At 52.1% G+C, this 18,422-nt stretch overlaps 1 protein-coding gene across 2 annotated transcripts in view; it reads left to right on the plus strand.

Moving 5' to 3' along the window:
- Positions 1-18,422, plus strand: part of LOC135225617 (RWD domain-containing protein 2A-like) — a 65,328-nt gene that overhangs the window by 32,489 nt on the left and 14,417 nt on the right. For both annotated transcript variants that reach the window (XM_064264935.1, XM_064264934.1), the window contains exon 4: positions 1,608-1,729. In XM_064264935.1, the coding sequence (XP_064121005.1) occupies positions 1,608-1,729 (122 nt within the window). The remainder of the gene's footprint in view (positions 1-1,607; positions 1,730-18,422) is intronic.

An 18,422-nucleotide genomic window follows, 5' to 3' on the forward strand; every position in this document is an offset into this window, starting at 1 on the left:
GCTGTCAGAGCGCCCAAGTCTGTACGAACTTCGCTGTGGACTTAGTTCGGGTTGTTCCATAACAATCTTTTCTTCGCTCCTAACGGCTTGTCACAGTACCCATACCATCGACACCCAACATTGAGTGTCGGTGTCCTATCCACTACCGAGAACAACAACTTCGCTGCAGACGGATAGACCAGTATGGGTACAGGACATCACCGAAGTCGAGAAGAGGGATAGGTCATACGACAATTCCCTTCTGTTCCTCTGAGGTAATTGCATGGACTTTGCCTGCGAAGTCAGCAATCCAGGGATGGGGATTCGTGACGCTCGATTTCGTACCGAATTCGTAGCGAAGACTCTGGAACCCTCGGTTCCTGACGATCGGTTAGAGTCCTTCACAGTTCCCCCCCTCCCTAACTGGACTTCACCGCCTTCGATGCGAAGGAGATTGCTGCTTTGTCTGTGAAAGCGCGACCGCGCTTTCAATGAAGAAAACTCAGACATCCCAGGCGGAGTGTTTGAAGACTCTTCGTCAGCACCAAGATGACCTAGAAGTACACTCCTCGAGTTACACAAGAACTTCTCCGTGGCGCAGGCTGAAGGCAGGGGTCTGGTACAACCAGACCACTGGCACCTCCTTCTACCTTTTGGATATTGCCCACAGGTCCTTGGATCGTTTTCCTTAGACCCGTGGTGGCTGCTCAACACGTTGGTGTAGCTAACCCAGACCCTAGCAGGCTGAACAGCATCGAGTCCTGGTGTGACTGTAAGAATAGATAATGAATGAGAGAGTGACTGGCTTCTCTTCCTATCTTTTTTCTACCCCTCTACCTGTGGGTAGAGGGTACGGTCATCACCTGCTGGATAAGGACGAGATGCCGGTGAGCTACTCGACAGAGCCCCATCCTATCCCTTTCACTAGGGATGGGAGCGAATATCCACCACTTCCTCCTACAAGGGGGGGGCAGTGGATGCCAACAAGAGACAAACCATAACGTTGTTGCCTCTTGCAAATAGGAACTTGTTCTTGTTTGCTGGTACGAAGAGATACGCTTGCCTCTCTCTTAGTACTTGGTCCAGAGGTCTGACCATTGATCCTGCGGTTGCACACCCGATCAATCGGACAGAGGCTTGGATCCCTCCCTCGCTCTTACGACCAGGGAGGCTTCCAAGGTTGGGCGAACACCAGTCTGTTCACAAAAGACTCAGATTCCACCCACCAAGAAGTGAGTCTTCCTATTGTAAAAGGACCGAAGGTTTGTATGCCGTGTCGGAACAAATGACAATTTGTCCAAAATTGCATTTTTCCTAACTATACAAACCTGAGGTCCTTTTACACATAGCCCCACCTCATGCCACCCCTCACTCTGCAGTTTGTTTGCTTGGGCCAAAAGCAAAAGTGATTTGTTTACCTACCAGTCGCGCGAGCGCGCGCCTGTCGGACAAGCAGTTAACTACCGAACCCCTTGTTCGAAAGCTTACGACCTATCCAGCTGCCGCTAGTACCTTCCTATTGTAAAAGGACCTCAGGTTTTGTATAGTTAGGAAAAATGCAATTTTGGACAAATTGTCATTTATGCCTGAAAGTGTTAAGAGTTATAATTAATATATTGTTTTTGCAGGGTCATTTGAATATGAGTATTAATCTACCTCATGAATATCCAGCAGTACCACCCGATATATTTGTACGATCCCAGACTCTAAATCGAGAAGCTCAGCGTCAGTTGAATGAGGAACTAATGGAGTGAGTTTAATTTGATTTCGTTATTATTTAAATATATTCAGTGTTTTGAGAGTTAAGAATACTTTTGAAACTCTGCTGCAAGTTTTAAATCCTCTATTAAGCTCTTTAGGTACAGTGGTTTCACTGTACAGTATCAATTTGTTTGCTTGTGTAGCACATTGCTAATGATGTCTTAAGTTTCATTGTAGCTCCAGTTTAGCCCCAACATTACTGCTTTCTGCCTTTTACTTTTAATCCATTACCTTTGGTCTCTTCTTAAGCAGCTTTCCAACGTCGATTTCTTTTATTCTCTTCCTATGTAGATGTTCAATATCATTATTTTATCTTGTTCTAACCTTCACTGCTCATTTAAAAATGAACCCCTTGGGTGATCCCTGTGAGAGAATATAGGTTCAGCTCAGTACAGTATTTTTGGTGAATAAATTGTAATAACTGTCAGTAGAGTTGAAGAAAAATGGTTTCTTGCAAATTACAAACATATTGCTTTTTCTTATGCCTATAGAACCAATAAGGCTGAAAAGCTGTGTCAAGTTGCTAATCAAAACAAGTGGTGAAGAAAGAGGCTAGAAGGTACTCATTGTTAAGACTTTTCCCAACAAAGGAAGCCCCTTATCTCAACTCTCCTGGCCTTCAGTGGGTAGCCACTTTCTTTGGTCCTTATGTTGTACACTGTCGATGGTACCAAACCTTCTTTGCGGTGTCCTTTCAATTTCAGCTGCTTTGCTGTCTACATTTTATTTTTCATCCCTTCCTTTAGGTCTCCTCTTGCTTAATTGTCCAGCTTCTTCAAATTTGCCTTATTCCAGTGCTCCGCCCTTGTTGCAAGGTAAAGGAAAGAAGTAAATGCTTGGCATGGAAAGGTGTCTTCATCACTCTCTTTACAATTATGACTGATGAATTACTTATTTTGCCACAGGATTTGGTGTAAGATGTTTTGCTCATAAATATTATTAGCTGTTTTCATTAAATGAAGAATGAGTACAAGTACGTATGCCTGTATGTTTTTGTGGGCATAAAGGTTTATATCTATGTATTCTGGAATGTTCTAAATGGTATATGGTTAGTATCAGAGATTTGAGTTATCATTTTACTCACTAAATGACCATCTTATTCACTATGTCTCAGATGATTTTGCCTCCTCATCTCCTGTATGATGTGGAATTTCAGTTCTGAATTTCAGTATTAATAAACAATTCCTTAATATAATTTATCTAGCCCTAAATCCCCAAAAACTGCACCAAAATTTACCACATTGGCAACCAACCCTGTTACCTCCTATTCTGTCCGCCAGTTGGCAACACTGCTGTTGACAGTTACAAAACCTTCCCCTGAAAATCAGTTGTTAACAAGCGCCCATGCTGTTAACATCATGGCTGCTCTTTATAAATTTCCTAAACCTTTTTGTGCCTTCAAAGCTCTCATTAATTGTTAATGCGACTTTATGTTAATAACCACTCATGTATTACATCCACAAAATAGTGAATTAACTTTTATTTCTGTTGTGGTATTTATTTTATATTACGAAATTTTGCGCGACCCGGATTTACGTGACCTGTTCAACAGTCCAATGGATTGCCAAGATAATTCGATGCTTCCTTCTGCTAGCAACATCAGGAATTGCCCAGCTTGTGGGACAAGGATGAGTAGCAGGGAGTATGAACCCCATGACATTTGTAGCTCTTGTTGTGGACAGGTTTGTGACTTGACTTCTCGTTGCGACCTATGTAAGCCTTGGTCTGACGAAGACATGACGACTTATATGAAACATCAAAGAATCTTGCAGCATAAAAGATTGAGTAAAGGGAAAAAGAAATCAGTAGCTAGACCTGTATCTTATGATTTCCTTGACTTGTGCGCTCATGGCTCTGGTTCTTTGGTTTTGGTATCGTGTGATTCCGATTCCGAATTAATTGATGCTTTGCTACCTGTACAACCGGTAAATAGTAAAGTCGTTTTTGATGTTGATTCAAAGTTTTTGGTGATGGAAACTAGTTGGAAACAGAAATTTGAAAAATTACAGCTTAGTTTAGATAGACATCTCAGCCAAGTTTAACAAGCTGTCATAAAATTTTGAAGAAGCCTTTACTAGAATGTCTAACACTCTTTTAGATTCATTTTCAGCTCCTCGTCAGGTACCTGTCGACAGCACCATGGGTAACGGTGCGACAGATACCCCGGCTTGTGAACCCCGTTGTGTCCCCTGTTAGTCCTGTAACAGTGCCAAAGGGCGCTTATTTAGGAGAAGAGGGGAGGGGTATTAATGTTAGACCTAAGATAGCTAGTCATCAGGATCTTACTTCAGGGGAAGTTTCTCAGTTAGGATCTGACGATGATGATGATGATGACGTGGATTCGTGTGATATTGATGTTTCCTTGAATGGCGGTCATGATGTCGAGTTCAAGAAACTTTTTGAATTAATTTTGAGTTTTCTTCCTCAGGCAAGGCCTAAAGAGCAGAAGCAGCCTCCGCCTCGTTGTATTACAGAAGGGATTTTTCTTGACTGTCCTTCCCGGTCGCGGGAATTTTTACGTTTTCCCTTTGCTCAGAAGGTGATCGAGGAAGGGAAGAGGAAGCTCTCTTCTCTTCTACGACACCGGAGAGGAGTTTATCAGGTGGTGGATGATACTTCATTCTCTCGACCCCCCAAACCAAATCCTGATTTTGTCTGACTTTCGGGTCAACCTTTGCTTTCTAAGGCTTTGGTCTCGGTCTCAATCGAAGACTTTATTGCCATGGAGTCTGTTATGAGCTCCTTACAAGAAGCTCAATCCTTCAATATGTGGATCCTCGAAGGTCTTTTAATGTATATCAAGGACTCCGGGTTTGTTCCTCCTGATGCTCCTCTTTTTGAGAAATTCTGCTTGTCTATTTTTATCACTTCTGTACATCAGAACGAGCTTGCCACTTCAATGCAGGCCTTTCTTGTTTCTCTAAGGCGTAACCTGTATTTGTCGCAGTTACCCTCCTCTGTATCGGAGATTCAGAGAAACCGTTTATTGTCCTCTTCTCCTTTTGGTGATTCCCTATTTGATATGTCTGTGCTTTCTGAGGTTTTGAAGGAACATCAAGGTGATGCCTCTTCCCAAGCTCACTGGGCCTTATCAAGAGCTTTTTCCTCTGGTCTTCCTCCCGATCCTTCAAGGAGTAAGTGTAAGTTTAGTGCCAGATCCGTACCTTCTGCTCCAGCCCAACAACCTCCTTCTTCTGGCTCATTTTTCCATAGTACATCTCAGGTTTCTGGTGCCTCAGCTTCCTCCTCTAGTGCTCACCTTTTGAAACGCGGGAGAGGTTCTTGGCGTGGCTCCAAGGGCAGGGGAAGAGCTCAACCTCCAGGAGGACCTTCTTCTTCTTCTTCCTTGTCTCTGCGTAGGAATTTTCTGAAGTAGGAGTCATTACCTCGCCCGGAGACCGCAGTAGGAGCTTGTCTCTCTCGCCATTGGTCAGCTTGGCAGGAGAGAGCAGTGGATGCTTGGGTAGTGGAGGTCCTGAAGGTTACGAGATCCATTTTGTTTCCAGACCTCCACTTTCCAATCGTCCTCTCGGGTTCAGCAGTTATTCCCCTCACTCAATCAGGGGTCAAGCCTTGGAGAAGGAGCTTTCAGCCCTCTTGGAGAAGGATGCCACAGAGCGAGCTCCTCCTTCTCCCGGGTTTTACTCATGGGTGTTTGTAGTTCTAAAGGCCTCGGGTGCCTGGCGCCCCATCATAGATCTTTCGGTCTTGAACAAGTTCATTCTAAAGTCCAAGTTCCGGATGGAGACGGTTCAGACTGTTCTTTCATCCGTCAGGATGGGGGACTGGATGATTTCCATCGATCTGCAGGATGCTTATCTGTAAATCCCCATCCATCCGAAGAGCAGACCTTACTTTTGGTTTTTCAAGGACTCGGGAGTTTTCCAGTTGTTCCGATACGTAATACAAACCCTCGGTCTTTAACAATAGGAAGGTAACTAGCGGCAGCTGGGACGGTCGTAAGCTTCGAACAGGGGAGAACGGTAGTTAACTGCTTGTCCGATCGTGCGCGCGCCGCGCGCAGGGCGGTGAAGAATCACTTTTGCTTTCGGCCGTGTGTGACAGGACGTGTTTGTCATCGCTCTGCCCGCTATTTTCATCGTGTGCTTTGGATGTTACAATTTCTTCTGACTGGTTTGTTTGTGGTCTTGAATGAAATTGTAAGTACTCTTTTTTCATTTTTCATTGAGTGAAGTGAATTAATTAATCATGGATCAAGAAGAGCTTTCGCCGCGCCCACCAGCTGCCCGTAGAGTGTTTGTCCCGGGCTGGAGGGGCGTAAATGCGGCGGATTCCGCTCTTACCCAGACATGATCCTCATGAGTTATGTTATCGGTGTCGGGGGCGAGAATGCTCCCGAGCCGAACCATGTAATGTGTGTGTAAATTGGTCCGAGGCGCAGTGGGTGCTGTACGAGGGTAGGAAGAGGCGTAGGTCTGACCAAGGAGTCGTCGGAAAGCTCTCCAGCGACTCCTTTGGTTACGGATACCTCGTCATCCTTCCTGCCTCCAGCTCAGCCCCCACGATTTGCGCCTCCCCTGTGGGGGGGGGGGTTTCGGAGTCCTTCTCCTCACTCGATCCGTCGAGTGTGGAGGAGGGTGCCGATACCCGGATGTTCAATTGTTATTCGGGGTCTTTCCGTCCGCTCTGGGTGGGGTTGTCCTCCCCCAGCGTGAGGGTGCCCCTCTTAAACTGACCCGACTGTTCCTCCCTCAGGTGTACCTTCTGTGAGTGACGACCTTGGACAGGTTGTGGGCGTCGTTGGGACTGCAGGGCGCCCCCAGTATCCAGGGCTTGATTCAACGGCTAGCGGGGTCGGCAGTTGTAACTCATGGTGTAGTCACAACAACGACCAATACTGTGTCCACACCAGCGTACGCCGCCCCTCCTCATGTGGTGTACACGCAACACATTGCGTCGGTGACTCCAACGGCATCAATTCAAAATGCGATCGCTGCCGTACCTAAGAGGGGCGTGCCGCCGCCCACTGGGTTCTATGTGCTGCCGACTCCCGACTTTCGCTGTCCCAAAAGTTCGCCCCTGGATCTACCGCCCGTTCCCCAATGATGAGTTTGGCTAAAGGAGAGGTCTGTGACGCCGGACTATGCTGCCTACCTGCAGCGAGGGTTGCTTGCCCAGCCCCTCGCGCCGCTCCTACGAAGCGCGCGGTGCGGGACGCTCATGCTGATGTTGCTGCTGGTGCTGGTCCTGCTGGTGCTGGTCCTATTGGTGCTGGTCCTGCTGCTGCTGGTCCTGCTGGTGCTGGTCCTGCTGGTGCTGGTCCTGATGGTGCTGGTCCTGCTGTTGATGTTCCTGCCGCTCCTGCCGTGCCTGCCCCTGCCCCACGTCGGCGTCGTCATGGAGTTGCTGCACCGGTCTCAGGTCTTTCCGGACAGGATCAGTCGGGGCGTGTTGCTTCGGCAATTGGCCGACTTTTCCGTGGTGGAAGACCTGACGTCGGTCCTGAGAGACGCTGACGAAGAAGAGGAAGAAGAAGAGGAAGTGTCGTCGTCGTCTTCATCGTCTTCTTCGTCGTCTGTTGCCGCCTCTCCCCCTTCGACTTCTAAGGCTTCCAAGCCGAAGAAGAAGAAGGCTGCCTCCTCCCCCCCTAAGAAGGCTCCTGCGGGACCTTCGAAGGGCCCGTCTCGCTCTGGCGTGACGGGGGGTGCTTCTGCTGGTCCTCCTGTTCCCTCGGGAACAGGGCCCGTCTCCTCTTCTGAGAAGAAGAAGAAGACGGGGACCAAGGATGTGCTGGCTACTGCTGGTACATCGCGCCTGGTCTTGGTAGCACTGCTGCTAAGCCAGGTACCGGCTCGACTTCTCGTTCGCGAGAAGGTCCGAGTGTACGGTCTCCTTCGGGCGACCGTGCAGCTAAAGTCAAGACGCCTGAGCTTGCTCACCGTCATGACAGAGGCACGGAGCAGAAGACTGTCGAGAGTCGCGCAAGTGACTCTCGCCAGGCCAGCGGCCGCTCTCGTAGCGACCAGCCGGTACCTCGGGTTGACGTGACGGTCTCTGACCGGCCACGGGTTGAGGCTGGGAAGAGGTCCCCCTCGACCAACGGCACCAGCTTCGGCTGGTACCAGCGGTTTGACGTGCCGTGAGGACGCTCACCGGTCCACCGCGAAAGCGAGCTCTGCAGATCACCTGACCGCCGCTCCCACAGGGGACCGGACGGAGACGGTGGCCAGCAGCAGCTCGTCTGACGCACGGGACCTGGGGTCGACGTGCTCAGTCGAGCTTTCTCGCCACAGGTGAGGCGGCACGACCAGGCCTGCAGATCGATCCCCACCGCGGGTTGGTGATCGGCTGCAGCCCCCCACGTACGCTGGTCCTGCCAGCGAACGGGGGGGAGCGTCAGGTCTGTCCTCTCCTATACCTTCAACTTCCTCGGGTACACCGGGAAGAGCGATTGGTACCTAGGAGTGGATCGTGAGAGGTCGCCGCTCACGATCCCGCCAGACGACGCACGAACCAGGCATGGTCTTAGGACCAGCCAGGTCGTACGCGCAAGTGGTTGGAGGCGACCGTCAGGGGTCTGTTGCTGTTCCTCCTTCTGAGGAGGAGGGTCTCGAGAGCTGCTCCTGTTGGAGGACTGGACGGTCCTACTCCTCAGGACGCTGTGACTCCTGAGATCCAGAGGAACTTTGCCAGGTTATTGCGCTGATTCGTCAGCACAACGACCTGGGGGAAGGATCGCCGCTAAACCACCAATCGAGCCCACACGTCCCGGCTCGAGTCATTTTGGGGCCCGAAGAGGGAACCCAAATTGACGGTGGGACTGCCGCGATCTGAGCTTGCAGACTCAGTCCTTGACCAGGTGGAGAATTTCGTCTCAGGACGAGAGGACTCACTTAAGTCAGGACGGTCTTCCAAGCTACTTCCTCCTCCTCTGCAGCGACAGCGGAAGTTCTACGTGCCATCAGTGGATCCATACCGCCCAAACAGGTTAACCCGGAGCTAGCTAGGCTAACTCCAGGTGTGTCCCTGCAGCAGCTCCTGTCGGAGAACTTGTGGTTCTCGCAGCAGGAGGCAACTGGGCCTGGAAGCTACCGCTATGGCGGCTTTCCAGGCAGTCTCTTGGTTGGATCTAGTGGTCCCTCACAGTATCCAAGGTCGCGGCCGAACGACGGGGGCGCTGCCCTCGAAGACGACCCCGACTTCAGGAGACTGTGCCAGTCTGGAGGTAGGGCCATCTCCTACCTCGCCCATCAGACGGCAAACCTGTGGGCCAACTTGGTTCTCCGTCGTAGGGACGCTGTCCTTACACGGAGTAAGCCGCAAGGGGGCCGGGGCGTGAGGCCCGGTAAATGGACACTCCGTAACGGACCAATGAAGAGTTCCTCCGCTCTCTTTCCCGGAGAGATGGTGGACGCTGCGGTGGAAAGACGGCGCACTGATGACAGTGACCGTTCTGGTTCACCAGGCAGTTTACGAAGGTTTCTGGGCAAACCTCGTACAACTGCGGCTAAGCCCTAAGAGTTTAGCTAGCGCTTCCTCGGCTGCTAAGACGGCTGCTCCATCGAAGCCCCGAGGAAAGACTCTTCCTGCTTCAACTTCTGGTAAAGGAGGCCGTAACCAGCCCTCCTCCCAGCCCTCCTTTCCCCGAGGAGGTGCTGGGAAGAAGTCGAAGCGAGGTGGGAAACGCTAGGGACGGCGTTACCCCCTCACCAGCTGCCGGAAGTGGGGGGGTGCCTGGCGAGCCATTGGGCAACTTGGCAGCGCTACGGTGCCAGAGACCTGGATAGTAGACGTCCTTCGGGAGGGATATCTACTACCCTTCGAATCTCGGCCACCCCTCACCTCCAACCCGGTCCATCTGCAGACATATGTTCTGGGATCCTCAAAAGGACGACGCTCTTCGGCAGGAAGATCAAGACCATGCTGACCAAACGAGCTGTAGAAGTCGTAGTGGATCGGTCACCGGGCTTTTACAGCCGCCTTTTTTCTTAGTGGAAAAAGGCAGGGTCGGGGGGCTGGCGCCCGGTGATAGATCTCTCTCCCCTGAACCGATTTGTTCGCCAGACTCGGTTCAAGATGGAGACAGCACGTTCCGTGCTGGACTCCATCAGGGAGAACGACTTCATGCTTTCAGTGGACCTGAAGGATGCGTATTTTCAAATACCCATCCATCAGTCCTCCAGAAAGTACCTCCGCTTCATCTTCGACGGGACGGTGTACCAATTCAGGGCACTTTGCTTCGGTCTCTCAACCGCCCCACAGGTGTTCACCGAGAGTGTTTCACCGCTTGGTGTCCTGCTTGGGCCCATTCGCACGGGATAACGTCTTCTGAGGTATCTCGACGATTGGCTGGTCCTGGCAAGCTCCCGCTCGCAGTTGCTGCAGGACAGGGATCGACTTCTAAAGTTTTGTCGCGATCTGGGGATCGTGATAAACTACGAGAAGTCCGATCTCGAACCCAAGCAGAAGATGAAGTACCTGGGTATGCTGATCGATACGGTAGCAGCTCAAGTCCGCCCGCAGACTTGAGGATCAGCAAATTCAGGGAGGCAGCCGGCCGGTTCCTGTCTCGGCAGGAACAGGCAGCTCAGCAATGGCAAGTCGTGATCGGCCACCTGTCGTCACTCGAGAAGTTAGTTCTCACGGACGTCTTCACTGCGGGGGGGGGGTCTCTCCAGTGGAGACTAAGGGGGAGAGTTGGCACAGGTAAAGGATCCACCTTACTTCCCCGTGTCCCTCACGGAGAAGGTGAGGCAGGACCTAGCCTGGTGGCTCGACGACAGGAACCTCTTAAGATGGGTGCCTCTACGCACTCCCCCCCCCCGGCCCCCCCCGGAGATGCTGCTGTTCTCAGACGCATCGACCGAGGGATGGGGCGCACACCTGGAGGAGTTGCTGGCTGCAGGTGTGTGGGACCATCACGACAAGCACCTTCACATCAATGTCCTAGAACTCAAGGCGGCGTTTTACGCTCTCCAAGAGTTCCAAGACCGCTTGATGGGACACTCGGTGGTGTTGATGTGCGACAACACCACAGTAGTGGCATACGTCAACAAGCAGGGGGGCCTAGTGCTCTCCCTTTGCTACACCAGTTGACTGTGCAGGTGCACGAGTGGGCCACGGCTCCACTCAATAGAGCTGTCAGCACGCTACATTCCAGGCAAGAGGAATGTAGTAGCAGACAAGCTCAGCCGTCGGGATCAGGTAATAGGGGACCGAGTGGTCCCCATACACCCAGAAGTGGCGGAAAGGCTCTTCAACCTGTGGGGGCGTCCGGTCATAGACTGTCGCCACCCGGCACAACAAAAAACTTCAAGTTTTTTTGCTCAGCCGTGCCGGACCCATGGGCAGCTGCAGAGGACGCTCTCCAACACCCCTGGGACAACCTCTTCGGTCTACGCCTTTCCTCCCTTTTGTCTGATTCGGAAAGTGATCAGCCGAGCGCTGGTCACTCCCAATCTCAGGATGATCCTGGTGCTCCCAAACGACCTCAAGCCGTTTGGTATCCGACCTGCTGGCTCTTCTTGCGGAAGAACCGAGAGAGATGCCCCACTGGCACAACCTTCTAGCCCAGCCACACGTAGAGCGGTACCACCGAGCAGTCCAGTCCCTACAACTTCACGGCTGGCTGTTATCCACCATCTCTTGCGAACGAGAGGCTTTTCTCGCAGCGCAGCAAACAGAGATGGCTGGACGTCAGTCACAGTCCTCTGCAGCTGTGTACCAGGGGAAGTGGGCCGTCTTCTGTGGTTGGTGTCGTAGACGGGGGTCTATCTCCTCTCAGAGCCACTCTTCAGCAGGTAGCGGATTTCCTCGTGTTTCTTCGCCGAGAGAAGCTCCTCTCAGTACCCACAGTTAAAGGATATAGAGCCGCCCTGGCGCTCGTCCTAAACTGAGGGGACTGGACATCTCGAACTCGTTCGAGATCTCCTTGCTAATGAGGAGCTTCGAAAGGTCTTGCCCACCCAGGGAACTCAGGCCCCCTGAGTGGGATGTGACTCTCGTCCTTAGGAGTTTGACTGAAGACCATTCGAGCCACTCCGAGAGTCGTCAGACAGGGATCTGACCCTCAAGACCCTCTTCTTGCTGGCCTGGCATCGGCGAAGAGAGTAGGGGAACTTCATGGTCTGTCCTTCAATGTTAAACATTCCAGGGGCTGGGGATCTGTGACGCTCGATTTGCGTCCCGAATTTCGTAGCTAAGACTCAGAATCCGTCGATCCCTGACGACAGGTTCGAGTCTTTCACGATCCCCTCCCTAATGGATTTCACCGACAAACGATACGGATGAGATGCTGCTTTGTCCTGTGAGGGCGCTACGGCGCTATCTGAAGAAAACTCGACACCTCAGGCCTGAGTGTCGACGCCTCTTCGTTAGCACTGGGGTGACCAAGAAAGAGTATCCAAGAACACGCTTTCTTTCTGGCTGCGTGAGGTAATCAGGAGAGCGTACGAGGCTGATGGTAGTGACGACATCCGTACGCTCCGACCGAGAGCCCACGAAGTCAGAGGTATTGGACCCTCTTTGGCGTTCCGTAAGAACTTCTCCGTGGCGCAGGTCCTGAAGGCAGGTGTCTGGGCCAACCAGACTACCTTCACCTCCTTCTACCTTCGGGATATTGCCCACAAGTCCTTGGATACTTTTCCTTGGGACCTGTGGTGGCTGCTCAACACGTTGTGTAAGCTTACCCAGCACCCGAGCAGGCAGAACAGCATCGATTCCTGGTGTGACTGTAGGAATGAATGGTTGAATGAGAGTGCGACTGGCTTCTCTTCTCCATCTTTGTTCCGATACGTAATACAAAAACCCTCGGTCCTTTAACTAATAGGAAGTAGCTAAGCGGCAGCTGGAACGGTCGTAAGCTTCGAACAAGGGGAGAAGAACGGTAGTTAACTGCTTGTCCGATCGTCGCGCGCCGCGCGACTGGGAGGTAAACAAATCACTTTTGCTTTCGGCCGCGGGTGTGAAGGACGTGTTCGTCATCGCTCTCTGCCCGCTTCATCGTCGTATGCTTTGTTTATATTGTGTTTTCTACTAATAGTTTGTTTGACTTGAAAATGAAACTGTAAGTACACTGTTTTCATTTTCATTACTTAATTATGAACCCTTGAATTATGTCTCGGTGCCGAGGGGCGGGGCGCGCTCGCGCCGAGTCATGTATTTGGGCGAAAGGGTGTAATTGAAAAATGTAAGTACTTTTTTCATTATATTTTTGCCCTGTGCGTTCGTTTACCGAGAGTGTGATTGCGCTCGGCACGAACTTTTAACTTTGTATAATAGAAGTGCAATGAAAGTGGATTCGCAATTGCAATCTTGCTTTTCATTTTCATTTATTGATTGCATGAATTTAATCTGGATCAATTTTCGTTCTTACCCGGGAATTGATCCTTACGTTTTTTTTATGTGAAATGAAATCGCAAGTGCAGTATTCTGTTTCATTTTCATATATATTTTATGATAGCATCATATTATTGGATCAAGTTTCCGTTCTTACCCGGGAATTGATCTTTTCTCCTTTAAGTTCTATGAAGTGAATCGCAAGGGCAGTATTCTGTTTCATTTTCATATTACTTTTCACTGCTGTGCGGGGGTGGGGGAAGCGAAGGTCTGCCAGGAAGTTGGTAGCCGATTCTTCGTCTTCCTTCCTGCCCCCCGCTCAGCTTCTTCATTGTATTTTGTATTTGGGGTCTTCCTTGCGTTCGGGGTGGGGCATGTCTTCCCCCCGTGCGTGAGGGAACCCCTCTTACTAATCTATCTATGTTACCGCAGGTGCTACATCCGTTGGAGACGACCTTGGATGTAGATGTAGATCCTCACGAGGTTTGTACTCGTTGTCGTGGGCGAGAGTGCTCCGCAACGAGCCCTGTGTAACGTGTATGCATTCGTCAGAGCGCAGTGGGGTGCTGTACGAGGACACAAGAAGTCATCGGAAAGTCCAGTGACTCCTTTGGTAACGGACGTCCAGTTGTACTCGGGGGGGGTCTTCCGTCCGCTCTGGGTGGGGCTTCTCTCTCTCCCCCAGGCGCGGAAGCCCTCTAATTAACCCGACTGTTGCTTCCGCAGGTTGCCATCAGCGAGGACGACCTGGGACAGTGTGGGAGTCGCTGGGACTGCAGGGGTGATTCAGCGGTTGGCGGGGTCGGCAGTGGTCACTCATGATACGGTAACCACTACAACAACCACAATCTCGACACCAGCATATGAGATGTCACCGCACCTGGTGTACACACCACATGTCATGTCGGTAACACCCACGGCTGCAATCCAGAACCAATTCCTGCCGTGCCAATCAGGACGGTGCCACCGCCACCTGGGTTCTTTGTATTGCCGACCCCGGACTGCCGCTGCCCAAAGAGTACCCCCCTGGACCTGCCGCCAGTGCCGAGGATGACGGTAGCTGCCGACAGGATGCCTGTCTCTCCTGTGGTACCTGCCGTGCCTGTTGCTGTCCCAGCCGCTCATTCCCTTTCAGATCAGGTGCCTGCTGCTCATTCACTTTCAGATGTTCCTGCTGTTCCTGGACCTGTTCCTGTTGTTCCTGCTGTTGGTGATGCTGTCACAGTCTCAGGTCTTTCCGGACAGGTGCAGTCGGGCCCTGTTGCTTCGGCAACTGCCCCGGCTCCCTCCTGGATGGAAGACCTGACGTCTGTCCTGCGGAGCCTGGCGAAGAAGAGGTGTCGTCGTCCGCTGCCTCTCCTTCCCCTTCGACTTCTAAGGCCAAACAGCCGAAGAAGAAGAAGGTTGCCTCCTTTCCCCCTAAGAAGACTCCTTCGGGATCTTCTAAGGGCCCGGCTCGCTCAGGCGAGCTGGGGAGCTCTTCTGCTGGTCCTCCTGCCTCCTTCGGGAACGGGGCCCGTCGCTTCTTCTGCAAAGAAGAAGTCGACGGGGACCAGAGGGCACCAGCCTCGGCTGGTGCGTCCTCACCTGGTGCTAGCGGGTCTGCCGCTAAACCAGGTTCCGTCTCGGCCGCTTCTCGTTCGCGAGAAGCACCGAGTGGACGCTCTTCCAAGAAGACCGTCCAGCCAAAGTTTTGACGCCCGAGCTCGCTCGCCGTCAAGACAGCGGCGCGGAGCAGAAGACTGGCGAGAGTCGTGCACACGACTCTCGCCAGGCCAGTGGACGCTCTCGCAGCGATCAATGGCTGCTCGGGCTAACGTGAACGGTCGCTGATCAGCCACGGGTTGAGGCGAGGAAGGAGTCCCCGCGGCCGCCGGTACCGGAGCCACGGCTGGTACCAGCGACTCGACGCGCCGAGAGGACGCTGGCCGGTCTCGACGCGACACAGAGCCTAGCAGGTCACCCGTCCGCCGTCCCGATGGGACCGGGCGGAGACGGTGACCAGCGGCAGCTCGCCTGACGCTAGAGATCGGTTTCTCGACGTTCTCAGCCGAGCCAATCGCCCCAGGGAGGCGAGCGGTAAGGCTAGGCCTGCTGCTCGACCGTCACCGCGGCGTTGACGATCAGCAGCAGCCCTCCACCGCACGCTGGTCCTGCCAGCGACGCGGGAGGGGAGCGTCAGGTCTGCCCCTCCCCATAACGGGTTGAGGCGAGGAAGGGGTCCCCGCGGCCGTCGGTACCAGCGGCTCGACGCGCCGAGGGGAGGACGGTCGCCGGGTGGTCACAAGTGACAGCGAGCTCCTAGAGGTCACTGACGCCGCTTCCCCATCGGGATGGGCGGGTGGAGACGATAACCAGCAAACAGCTCGCCTGACGCTAGAGATCAGCGTCGACGTTCTCAGCCAAGCCTCTCGCCTCAGGCGAGCGGCAAGGCTAGGCATGCTGCTCGATCGCCACCGCGGTAGTTGACGATCAGCAGCAGTCCCTCCAAGCACGCTGGTCCTGCCAGCGAGCTAGGGGGGAGCGTCAAGGTCTGCCTCTCCTGTCACCTTTCAACCTCCTCGGGCTACTCGCCGGGAGCAGCGAGGTACCTATGAGTGATCGCGAGAGGTGCGCCGCTCGGCGACCCCGCTATGACGCCGTATGGAACAGGCACGGTTCTAGGTACCGACCAGGACATACGCGCATTAGCTGGAGGCGACCGTCAGGGGTCTGCCGCTGTTCCTCCTTCTGAAGGAGGAGTATCTAGGGATCTGTGTTCTTGTTGGAGGGACTGGACGGTCCTACTCCGCAAGACGCGGTTACTCCCGAGATACAGAGGAATTTGCAGAAGTCATTAAGCTGATTCGTCAGCATAATGACCCTGCGGAAGGATGCCGCTCCCACCAAGCAGAGCCCACGTCTCTGCTCGAGTCGTTTTGGGGGCCCGAGAGGGAACCCAAACCGACGGTGGGTCTGCCGCGTCGGAGCTTGCCGATTCTGTCTCGAACCAGTGTCTCTCGTCTCCGGACAAGAAGGCTCTCTCAGTTCTGGCCGGTCGATCAAGCTACTTCCACCTCCTCTACTGCGACAGCGGCGTTTTCTACGTGTCTTCGGACACCGTATTTAAATACTCCTTCGGTCCTCCTGAGAGGTTTCGACCTCGACGAGGACTGGAATGAGTCGGAGGACGGTATCGGCCCTCTCCTGTCAGGTGTCGATCAGCCCCACCCAGACGACGTTCACAGTGGCGGCAGACCCTTACCTACAGTGAGAGTTTCGTAACCCTCCGTGGGAAAACGTTTTCTCCTGACGATACGTTTTCCCAGACTCTGAGAGGCCACGCCGCAAGGCGGGATGGCTGCTCCTACTCTTCTCCAACTGCTAGTTCCACTGGGAAGGCGAGCGAGTATCCAATTCCTTCCCCATTCCCTCTCTCCTTACGGCTACGTGGGAGGGAAAGGGGAAGGATCCTACAAAGACTTCTTTGTAGGATCCCACGTTCGGGACTGCGCTACCGGGGGGGGACCTTCGGGTCCTACCTGATGTAAGCCCCGGTCGTTGAGGAGGAATCCGTCCTGCTCGATTTCTCGATTTCTACGGGAATCAGAGACCACCAGCCGATATCGTTTGACGAATTCGGTGGGGGGTTTCGCAGACTGCTTAGAATTCTACGGAATTTCTAGCGCATTCGAGTGTTCGAGTTTTTACGATCTTCAAACACTTACGCGAGACCACGGTCCAAAGTGAGCGAGACGAGAATCCCCGATATGTTACACGATAATCGGGAACCTCGCCTATTGCTCGAATTCCTGGAATTTCTAGCATTGTGAAGAAGACTGCTGCTGAAAGAAACTATCTCACAGTAGGCGACCAACCTGGAATAGAGGAGATCGGACGGGAATATCCAGTTTGGCTTGAACTATCGTCTTAGTATTCTGTTCACCATTGAAGCTTCCTTCGAGGAAGACTTCTCCTTCACTCTCTTTGATAGAGAACGAAGGTGGTCGATCTCCAATCCTTATTTTTTGTTTTCTTGAAGGAAAGAATTAGGATGGAGATCGTTGTTCAGAATCCTCTACAAATTATCTACGTATATTAACCTCAGCGACATGATTTCTGCTAAGCAGTTGAATTGTCCGAGGGGTAGGCGCATATCCTAGTTATTCTACGGATTGCGACTTAGACGAGAATATTCTAATTGAACTGCAACTCGGGGTTGCCTGCAACCTCCCAGGAGTTTTCAGTTTCAATTTTATATACTTATGGTTTTGTCACGACAACACCATTTCAACCTTTTATATTTACCGAAAATTCCGTTTCGCCTAAATATAATTGCCCGAGCATATCTTTTATGCTCGGTAGTTCTAGCCGAACGCATTCCTTCGTGGAATAATGGATTACCTGGCAACTCAGGATGACGATTGTCAGCAGGCTCAACCACTGCGTATTGAGCTGCCTCATAGCAGCTCAGTATCAGCTGGGCCTCCGAGATTCACGGTCATGTATGTCTCTCTCTCCTCCCCTGCTTGATTGACTACCGAACCGTATCTCTGCCTAACAATCATGGACTTAGGTCTCTGATTAACGGGGATTCTCCGCAATAATGAACGGGACCATCTACTGCGCTGACGCTGATTCCATCGCCTTCGCCCACATTGCGAGAATTTTCAACAGAGATATCTCTTGGACTCTTTCATCTTTCTGTTTACCGCACGGTAACAGAAGTCTGTACAAGTCTCCGCTGCATCGCACTGCGATAATGCGAATGATTTTGCAGACATCTGAGTTTGTCTTCAAAAATATCTCGTATTCGTAGGTGTACAATTGTTCATTGTTCAACCCGAATTACAAGATGTGTCAGAAAGGACATCGCCTACTCTCCGACCTGACCGCTCTACCTCCAAATGTTCAGCCCATGAGAAGCAGTTCTTCAGGCGGACTTTCACCTGTGTTTTCATTACCGAAGAACGCCCCGCTTTCATTGCAACTACGACTTCTCACCGGACAGCAATGAAATAGCGGGTAGCGTTTCAGTCATTTGTTAAGCACAGGTTATGAATCTTGAGACTCCTTCTCTCGATTCATATGTGAAGACGTAGGTTGCATTCAATATCTACCTTCGTCTTCACGGTACATAGTGTTGTTTCTCCTTAGCTGAGATTCAACAAACATGAGATGTTTTACCTTCAGGGATCTCGGTCTCTAGAAGGCAATTGACTTTCGCCTGTTGGGTACATGCCTTAAGAGAATCATTCACCTCGCTGTCCGGCCATGGGACCAAACAAATACATCATTTGTTTGGTCTCTCGGCATAACCCTTTAAAGGCGAAGGTCACGTGACTTACTCGGATGCTTTGACAACTTGCCTCCTACCGAACGCAACCAGTCGGCAGCTGTCAGAG

Source organism: Macrobrachium nipponense, chromosome 13 (genome assembly GCF_015104395.2).
Source record: "Macrobrachium nipponense isolate FS-2020 chromosome 13, ASM1510439v2, whole genome shotgun sequence".
Taxonomy (NCBI): Eukaryota; Metazoa; Arthropoda; class Malacostraca; order Decapoda; family Palaemonidae; genus Macrobrachium; species Macrobrachium nipponense.